Source organism: Phycodurus eques, chromosome 7, assembly GCF_024500275.1.
Source record: "Phycodurus eques isolate BA_2022a chromosome 7, UOR_Pequ_1.1, whole genome shotgun sequence".
In the NCBI taxonomy this organism is placed as follows: Eukaryota; Metazoa; Chordata; class Actinopteri; order Syngnathiformes; family Syngnathidae; genus Phycodurus; species Phycodurus eques.
In genome coordinates, this window is record NC_084531.1 from 9,624,977 (window position 1) to 9,634,895 (window position 9,919).

The 9,919-nt window shown below is 42.6% G+C and overlaps 1 protein-coding gene across 6 annotated transcripts in view; it reads left to right on the forward strand.

The window, feature by feature from the left end:
- LOC133404719 (mitogen-activated protein kinase kinase kinase kinase 5-like) overlaps positions 1 to 9,661 on the forward strand; it is a 28,814-nt gene extending 19,153 nt beyond the window's left edge. For 5 of the 6 annotated variants that reach the window (XM_061680879.1, XM_061680882.1, XM_061680880.1 and 2 more), the window contains 7 exons: positions 74 to 132; positions 987 to 1,072; positions 1,163 to 1,340; positions 5,689 to 5,757; positions 5,833 to 5,919; positions 8,749 to 8,875; positions 9,420 to 9,661. In XM_061680879.1, the coding sequence (XP_061536863.1) occupies positions 74 to 132; positions 987 to 1,072; positions 1,163 to 1,340; positions 5,689 to 5,757; positions 5,833 to 5,919; positions 8,749 to 8,875; positions 9,420 to 9,516 (703 nt within the window). In that variant the 3' untranslated portion in view covers positions 9,517 to 9,661. The remainder of the gene's footprint in view (positions 1 to 73; positions 133 to 986; positions 1,073 to 1,162; positions 1,341 to 5,688; positions 5,758 to 5,832; positions 5,920 to 8,748; positions 8,876 to 9,419) is intronic. The other variant, XM_061680884.1, reaches the window with a different exon arrangement.
- The last annotated feature ends 258 nt before the right edge of the window (positions 9,662 to 9,919 follow it).

The window sequence follows — 9,919 nt, forward strand, 5'->3', positions numbered from 1 at the left end:
CATCACATCTCCATCTCCATCGTGTGTTTTGAACATCCTCAGCTCACCTATGAAATGGGTTCCGTGTCTTCAGGAAATGTGCAGTGACGTGTAAAATTGCTGACACCAAAGGCTGCAGGACCTGCTCAGTCGGTACTGGCAAATATGGAAATAGTACTTCAAATACTACAAATACTGTGTTGTATGAGCACATTTGGTGCTGCCTTCAGGGACAGTCTGAAATCACACTTAACCCTTCAACACCTCAGTGATCGATCTATTCCTGGTGTTGCCTTCAGGGACAGCGACACCCCCCGCCCCTTTTTATCCTCCTCAACTTCTCTTAACTACACCTCTTGCCCTCTCTCCACTCCTCACTAAACCTCCTTGCCCCATCCTCCCTTTCTTCCCACACTTCCTTCCTCCTTCTCTTCCTCTCCTAACTCTACCCACCAACAATCCTCACCCCCGAACTATACCTTTTTGTCTCCTCCTCTCTCCTAACTACACCTTCCTCTGTGTCTCTCTCCTAACTACACTTCATTGCCTCATCCCCACCTTACTATGCCTTCCTCCCTGCTCCTCCTCCTCTCTTAATGACACCTTCCTCCTCCTTTCTTAACTACACGTCCTTACCTCCTCCCCTCCTAATTATACCTTTTGCCAACTCTTCTCCGAACTTAACTTTCCTCTGTCCCTCTCTCCTCACTACATCTCCTTGCCCCATCCTCTCCTTGCTATGCCTTCCTCCCTCCCCCTCTCCTAGCAACACTTTCCTCCTTCCTTGTCTCCTAGCTGCATCTCCTTGCCTATTTCTCCTCCTTTCTTTCATATACCTCTTTGCCTCCTCCTCTCCTTACAACACTTTTCCCCTTTCTCCTCATTCTGTCATAAATCTCTGCCTCTGCCTTTCCTTACAACACCTTCCCCCTCTCTTCCCCTCCTAACTACACCTCTTCCACCTCCACATGCTACTTTGTTTGATACTCTTATGTTCCTCTTTGAAGCTGACAACTTCCTGTGCTGCGCGCTGGAGTCGAGTGTGGTGTTGCTGCAGTGGTACGAGCCCATGAAAAAGTTCATGCTCATCAAGGTAAGCGGAGTTGCAACAAGGAGAGATGTTTTTGGGTGGGGGGGAATAAAACACATTACAAACCAGTATGATATTGCTCTATCAACTTAGCATTTCGACTTCCCCCTCACCAATGCCTTGCGGGTGTTTGAGATGGTGCTGGACCCCCAGCAGGAGTACCCGCTGGTGTGCATCAGTGTCTCTCGGGGGACTGGCCCCACGCTGCCCATCACTTTGGAGTACATCAACCTCAATTCCAACACTTCCTGGTTCACGCATGTCGACACGGGTTAGCCTCACACAGACTCCTTTGACCTCATTGTACTTTTTCTTTGTGTGTGTGTGTGCGTGTGTGTAATTGTGTGTGTAATTGTGTGCAGGATAGATACTGTATCATTGTGTGACTGTATGTGTTTGCATGCAAGTCTTTGTGATTCTGTGTATGCTTGTGATAATGTGTATTCAAGGATCCAAGAAATTTAATTGTCATACCAACACACATTTCCACCGGATCTCGCCCAAAATAAGACACCCGAGGTCCCAGATTAGCCCAACAAGTAATCTGAATAATATCCACCCATCCATCCATCCATTTTCTGAGCCGCATATCCTCACAGGGGTCACGGGAGTGCTGGAGCCTATCCCAGCTATCTTCGGGCAGGAGGCGGGGTACACCCTGAACTGTTTGCCAGCCAATCGCAGAGCACACATAAACAAACAACCATCCGCACTCACATTCACACCTAGGGGCAATTTAGAGACTCAATGACTAAGATGGGAAATGCTCGGGAGTTGGTTGACATGATGATTAGGAGAAAGGTTGATACATTGTGTGTCCAGCAGAGCAGGGAGAAAGGACGTAAGGCTAGAAGTTTAGGGGCAGGGTTTAAATTATTTTACCATAAAGTAGATAGGAAAAGAAATGGAGTTGGGGTTACTTTAAAGTTAGCGCTAGCTAAGAATGTCTTGGAGGTGAAAAGAGTGTCAGATCGAGTGATGAGGCTGTATCTTCTGGTAGGAAAGGGGAGAAGGAGACTTGGTGGTGGAACCTTAAAGTACAGCAAATCATACAAAAGGAAAGAGCTTAGACGACCAAGGAGAAGAGACAGGAATACATGGAGATGCAATGTAGGGTGAAGGTAGAGTTGGCAAAGGCCAAACAAGAGGCATATGATGACATGTATGCCAGGTTGGACACTAAGGACCAGGAAGTAGCAATGATTAGTAACGGGAGAGTTAGAAAGGCACTAAAGAGAATGTGAAAAATGGAAAGGCAGTTAGTTGGTCCTGATGACATTTCTGTGGAAGTATGGAAGCATGTAGAAGAGATGATTGTGGAGTTTTTGACCAGGGTGTTCAACATAATTCTTGCAGGTGAGAAGATTCTTATGGAATGGAGGAAACGTGTGCTGAGAGAACTGTGGTACTGCATGCGCAGGTCTGGTGTGGCAGAGAAATATGTTCAAATAGTACAGGACATGTATGAGGGCAGCAGAACAGTGGTAAGGTGGAAGTGGGACTGCATCAGGGATCAGCCCTTAACCCCTTCCTGTTTGCAGTGGTGATGGATAGGCTGACAGATGAGGTTAGACTGGAATCCCCATGGACCATGATGTTTGCAGATGACATTAAGATCTGCACTGAATGCAGGGAGCAGGTGGAGGAACAGTTAGAAAGGTCGAGTTACGCACTGGAAGGAGAGAAATGAAGATTAACCAAAGTAAAACAGATTATACAGTATGTGCATGAATGAGAGGGGTGGAGGGGGAAGAGTGAGGTTACAGGAGAAGGGATAGCGTGGGTGGAAGACTTTAAACACTTAGGGTTAACAATCCAGAGCATTGTGGAGTGTGATAAGGAAGTGAAGAAACGGGTCCGTCCAAGCAGGTTGGAAGTGGTGGAGGAAAGTGTCAGGTGTGTTATGTGACAGAAGAGTCTCTGCTAGGATAAAGGGCAACGTTTATAAGACAGTGGTGATGGCAGCAATGATGTACGGATTAGAGACAATGGCACTGAAGAGACCACAGGAAAAAGAGCTGGAGGTGGCAGAAATTAAGATGTTGAGGTTCTCTCTATGAGTAACCAGGTTGGATAGGATTAGAAATGAGCTCATCAGAGAGACAGCCAAGGTTAGATGTCTTGGAGACACAGTTACAGAGAGCAGACTCGATGGTTTGGACATGTCCAAAGGAGAGCGAGTGAGTATATTGGGAGGATGATGGGGATATGGGGATGGAGCTGCCAGGCAAGAGAGCTAGAGCAGGGGTGTCAAACTCATTTTTTTCACGGGCCACATCGCAGTTATGACTTCCCTCGGAGGGCTGCTACGACTGTGGACCCATATACAACCCCAATTCCAATGACGTTGTGTTAAACATAAATAAAAACAGAATGCAATGATTTGCAAATCATGCTCGACCTATATCTAATTGAATACACTGTAAAGACAAGGTATTTAATGATAAACTTTACTGATAAACCTTTCTGTTTTTAGCAAATAATCATTAACTTAGAATTTTATGGCTGAAACACGTTCCAAAAAAACTGGGACAGGCTCATGTTTACCACTGTGTTACATCACCTTTTCTTCTAACAACATTCAATAAACATTTGGGAACTGGGGACACTAATTGTTGAAGCTTTGTAGGTGGAATTATTTCCCATTCTTGCTTGATGTAAAGCTTCAGCTGTTCAACAGTCTGGGGTCTCCGTTGTCGTATTTTACGCTTCATAATGCGCCACACATTTTCAATGGGAGACAGGTCTGAACTGCAGGCAGGCCAGTCTAGTACCCGCACACTTTTACTATGAAGCCACGCTGTTGTAACACGTGCAGAATGTGGTTTGGCATTGTCTTGCTGAAATAAGCAGGGGCGTCCATGAAAAAGACGTTGCTTGGATGGCAGCATACCTTTCTCCAAAACCTGTATGTACCTTTCAGCATTAATGGTGCCTTCACAGATGTGTAAGTTACCCATGCCATCGGCACTAACACAGCCTCATACCATCACAGATGCTGGCTTTTGAACTTTGCGTCCATAACAGTCCGGATGTTTCTTTTCCTCTTTGGCCCAGAGGACATGACGTCCACAATATCCAAAAACAATTTGAAATGTGGACTCGTCTTTGCTTAGTAGAATTTCAAGTTGCACTTACGGCTGTAGCGCCGAACTGTATTTACTGACATTTACTTGTTTTCTGAAGTGTTCCTTGAGCCCATGTGGTGATATCCTTTACACATTGATGTCGGTTTTTGATGCAGTGCCGCCTGCGGGATCGGCATTCAATGTTGGTTTTTAGCTTTGCCGCTTACATGAAGTGATTTCTCCAGATTCTCTGAACCTTTTGATGATATTATGGACCACAGATGATGAAATGCCTAAATTCCTTGCAATTGTACGTTGAGGAACATTGTCTTTAAACTGTTCGACTATTTTCTCACGCACTTGTTCACAAAGAGGTGAACCTCGCCTCATCTTTGCTTGTGAATGACTGAGCAATTCAGGGTAGCTCCTTTTATACCCAATCATGGCACCCACGTGTTCCCAATTAGCCTGTTGACCTGTGGGATGTTCCAAACACGTGTTTGATGGGCATTCCTCCACTTTCTCAGTCTTGCCACCTGTCCCAGCTTTTTTGGATAGCCAGCCATAAAATTCTAAGTTAATTATTAATTGCTAAAAACAATAAAGTTTATCAGTATGAACATTAAATATCTTGTCTTTTTAGTGTATTCAATTAAATATAGGTTGAGCATGATTTGCAAATCATTGTATTCTGTTTTTATTTCTGTTTAACACAACGTCCCAACTTCATTGGAATTGGGGTTGTAAATGAAAGATTACCTCATATACTGTAATTACAGTATACACAACACACTGATGAATAACCAATTTTGAAATCAGAAGCCGATAAATACATGTTTTTCAACTATTAAATTTATTTTCAAAGGGGGATTGGTAACAAAAAAAATGCTTGCAAATATCTCAATGGTATTACACCAGAGCACAATTTGTGATTTTGATTTACTTTCGCGGGCCACATAAAATTATGTGGCGGGCCAGATCTGGCCCCCGCGCCACCAGTTTGATACATGTGAGCTAGAGTAAGACCAAAGAGAAGCTTGTTAGGTGTCATGGTGGAAGACATGAGGGCAGTTGGTGTTAGAGAGGACGATGCAGGAGATAGGCTTAAATGGAAAAGGATGACACACTTTGGCGACCCCTAACAGGACAAGCCGAAAGTTAAAGAAGAAGAAGATCGTGCAGGGTTGAATTGGCATGACGGGGGCCTGATGTTGGGGCTACAGAGCACTGTCTGAGTTTAACAGTTTAACAGCTTCCTGAAGAAGCTGTTCCCGAGCCTGGTGGTCCTACACGGGATGCTCTGTAGCCTCCTGCCCGGGGGAGAGGATGGAAGAGAGGGTGTGTGGGGTGGGTTGAGACTTTGATGATGCAGAGAGCCGTCTTTCTGCATTTGCTGGTGAAGATGTCAGTGGTGGTGGGGAGGTTTCCTCCCCACAATCTTCTGAGCAACCGTCCTTTGTAGTGCCTTCCTCAATGCAGCCGAGCAGCTGCTTTGCCATAACGCATGCTGTTGCTATACATTTGTGTGTGTGTGCGTGTGTGTTGTCACAGATCAGCGCCACCCAGATGCCATGCAGGTCAACCAGCTGGACAGCAACTCACTGCTGGTCCTCCTTGAAAGTAAATTCATGCTCATTTAATCCTCATATTATATCATATTTTACAATCATGTGTCAATCACTTTTCATAACACAGGGTCAGTACACATAGTCAGCCTGGAGGGGGCGGTAAACAGCAACCAGCCTCGTGAGACCACATTCTTGCAGGACGTGGAGTCTGTCGGTGAGTCGCATCTGGAGGTCAGAGGGTAGCGCATAAAAAAGGAAATGATTAGTGTGTGAGCACGTTCTACTGTGGGTAATGTTGTTGCTTGTAAGCCCTCTCATTTGGTTGAACAGGTTAAGCAAAATATAAGAAACAGCTGTCGGTGTGATGCAAACAACATTAATTTACGAATTATTATTTATTTTAGTGGTGGAATTATTGTTGAGTACCTCACTATATAACGATATTTTGATATCAATAGCATTATAAGACAGAAATTGCACAATAATGGATGTATCGGTAGAAAACCATCAATGTGACGATATTAATATAACTACAGAAGGAAAAACATTCATTGTACCCTTAGTAATAGTGTGCAATACTGCCATATTTGGTGTTAATACAGATACTTTTCAATAATAGATGGATGCATCATCACACGGGTTTTAATCTGTTTGTGATTTTTTTTCCCATTTGGATTTATTAGTTAAAACCCAGGACATAATGTTGGCAATATTTATAGCTAAATATGAAATACTTTAGCAACATAATAATAATAATCATCATATTTTTTTAATTTATTTTTTTGTTCTGAATCAATTCAATTTAAACATTAAAAAATATTCAGGTCTGGATTTTTTTCTTTAAAGAAGTGAACAAAAATATTATTGTTATTATTATTACTCAAGAACAAAAACAAAAATCAGGTACTGTTCAGAGACTAATATTAAATATTATGATGAAATTAAACAAAATATGCGCAAATTCAGTGCACTTCTTTTCTGGTTTGGAATTTAAAAAAACAATTACAGAAATACAAAAAAGTGCGAATAACAAAATTATCAGTATCGATAGTTCCGATATTTGGATCGATTCGCCTACCCCTAGTGTATAAGCAGCAAAGCGAAGCGAATTTATTTCCTAAACAAGGTAAGTCAAAGTGCTTTAAAAGATTAAAGACATTTAAAAAAATAAAGACAGCTTAAAACATTTAAAAACAAATAGAATATATATCTGTATACGTATGTGTGTGTGTGTGTGTGTATATATATATATATATATATAAACAAGATCATTTTAAAGTGGAAATTCTCTAAAATACTCAGAGAAAAAAGAAGAGTTTTTAACCTGGATTTAAAAACATTGACACTTGGGGGGCGGCACGGTGGATGACTGGTTAGAGCGTCAGCCTCACAGTTCTGAGGACCCGGGTTCAATCCCCGGCCCGACTGGTTGCTTGTTTGTATGTGCCCATGCGATTGGCTGGCAACCAGTTCAGGGTGTACCCCACCTCCTGCCCGATGACAGCTGGGATAGGCTCCAGCACGCCCGCGACCCTAGTGAGGAGAAGTGGCTCAGAAAATGGATAGATGGATGACACTTGGGGCTAACTTGACTTTGGTCGGCAACATATACCATTTATGAGCAGCATAGCAGCTAAAAGCTGCTCTACCATGTTTGCTTTGGACTCCATTATTCTCCATTATTTGACCTGAGTGTATAGATCTCAGAGCCCTACTGGGTCATAGACCACAAGCATCTGTTTCACATTTTCAGGACCTAAACCATTTAATGATTTATAGACCAGCAGCAGAACTTTAAAGTCTATTCTAAAGCTGAGTGAGAGCCAGCATAACGACTTTAGAATTGGATTAATTTCTTCTGACCTCTTTGTTCTGATCAGAATGCGAGCTGCAGGGTTCTGAATGAGTTGCAGCTGCTTAATGCACTTTTGGGGGAGTCCAGTCAAAAGACCATTACAATAGTTAAACCTACTTGAGATTAAAGCATGGATGAACTTCTTCTGGTCTGCTTGGCACATGCAAGCCTTCACTCTGGATATGTTCTTCAGCTGCGACAAGGCTGTTTTAGTAATTGATTTTATATGACTACTGAAAGTCAGGTCTGAATCTATCAGCACACCAATGTTTCGGACTTGGGCTTTGGTTTTTAAAGAGAGTGACTGCATGTATTTACTAACGGCAAACCTCTTTTCTTGATTGCCATAAACAATTACCTCGATTTTGTTGTGGTTTAAGTGGAGAAAGTTTTGGTTCATACAGTTATTTATTTAATTTAGACAGTGACACATCACCTCAATTGAACTGTGATCATTTGGAGACACTGCTATATATAACTGTGTGTCATCTGCATAACTATGGTAGTCAACATTAAGGTTCTGAAAATGTTTTACCCAATGCTAGCATTTACAGGGTGAAAAGGAGGGGACCAAGAACTGATCCTTGAGGTACCCCATATGTCATTACCATTCGATGAGATTGAAAACTTGGTAAATGGTTACGAAATAACTCATTTCCTCCAGGTAGGATCTGAACAATTTAAGGACTGTTCCATTTAGTCCTACCCACGTTTCCAACTTTTTCAGCACAATGTTATGATCTACTGTATCAAACGCCGCACTGAGTTCCAACAAGACAAGAACTGACACCTTTCCCAAGTCAGTGTTCAACCTTATACCATTTAGGACTTTGATAAGCGCTGATTCTATACAGTGATGAGTTTGGAAACCTGATTGAAATTCATCAAAAAGTCCACTTGAGTTCAAGTAATCGTATAAAACAAATGACTTCTGATACCTGAGAATAAAGCTCCCTAAACAACATACATTATGAATGAAATTGTAATGAAACCAAGACCTTGTTTAGAACATTTGTTATCATTACATTTGTCTGAAGATGGATACTTGAACTGGGAATGGAAACCTGGACCCTCAGATTAAAAGTCTGCTTGACCGACTGAGCTATCTGGGCTCTGAATGTAAGAGTAACCCAAACCAAAAAATCATAATAACTCAGTGCTTTTTGTTCTTTTTTTTCTTTTCTGTAGTGTATTTGGAGGACACATTCCTAGCAGTGTGGCGTCATGGCTGGCTGAGGACAAAAAGAGGCGTTGCCAAGGTGTTGGAGGAGACCACGGACCCCAAGAAGATCTTCCGGCTGGTGCCGTCTGACAGGTCAGACTTTTTTTTTTTTTTTTTTTACATCTGATTTTAAACTGATGTAATTTAAAATATCTCCATCCACAGCATAGTTTCTTCCAAAAAACCACACTCTTACAACCAAAATGTCAGTTTATTGCGAAAAGGAAATCATAACGGCCCAGGTGTGGTAGTTCATCTCCCATTCTATAGGTGGTAGTAATGGGTGTCAACTGTCACAAACGCGTTATTAGGAATCGCACTGCCGTTGCAGGCAAGACATGCACCACTGCAACATGAGTAGTTCCTGCATTGCGGGAAGGGAAGGCTACGCAGATGTAATGAAATGACCATTCAAAACACATATCACAGTTGTACTGTGGATGACTGTTTAGCACATCTGCCTCACAGTTCCGACGATCTGGGTTCAAATCTGGCCTTGCCTGTGTGGAGTCCTCTTCTTCTTGCTTTGCTTTTGCTGCATGTCTTCCAGTGGTGTTCACTATTTCTAAATATCATATTTGAACATAACGTTAACAAAAAGTATCAAATAACAGCACATACTATGGTGTCTGTGCAGGATGGTCATCATGGAGACGCACCAGACTGAGGACCCGTCGGGGCTGTCCAACCTGTACTTGTTGGAGATTGCTGAGAATTACGTCATGCTTCCTTGATGCCCCTGAGCACAGCATCATGGGATACATGATGTTGGTGAAACTGGTTTCATTGGGATCCAGGAAATCCACAAGCCACTGGATTGTCAATCAGTTCTGATGGGATCAATGTAACACTGCCATGTATTAAAGTAACTTCATGAGGTGTCTTGTCCAGTAATATCCATCCATCCAGCCATCTATTTTCCGTACCACTTATCCTCACAAGGGTCACAGGCATGCTGGGCTCAGTTAACTCTGGGCGAGGGGAAGGGTGCACCCTGAACTGGTAGCCAGCCAATTGCAAGCCACATATAGGCGAGCAATCATTCACACCTTCTTCGTCTTCAATTAACCTACCATGCATGTTTTTGGAATGTGGCAGGGAACCAGAGTAGCTTGAAAAAAAATACACAGGCATCGG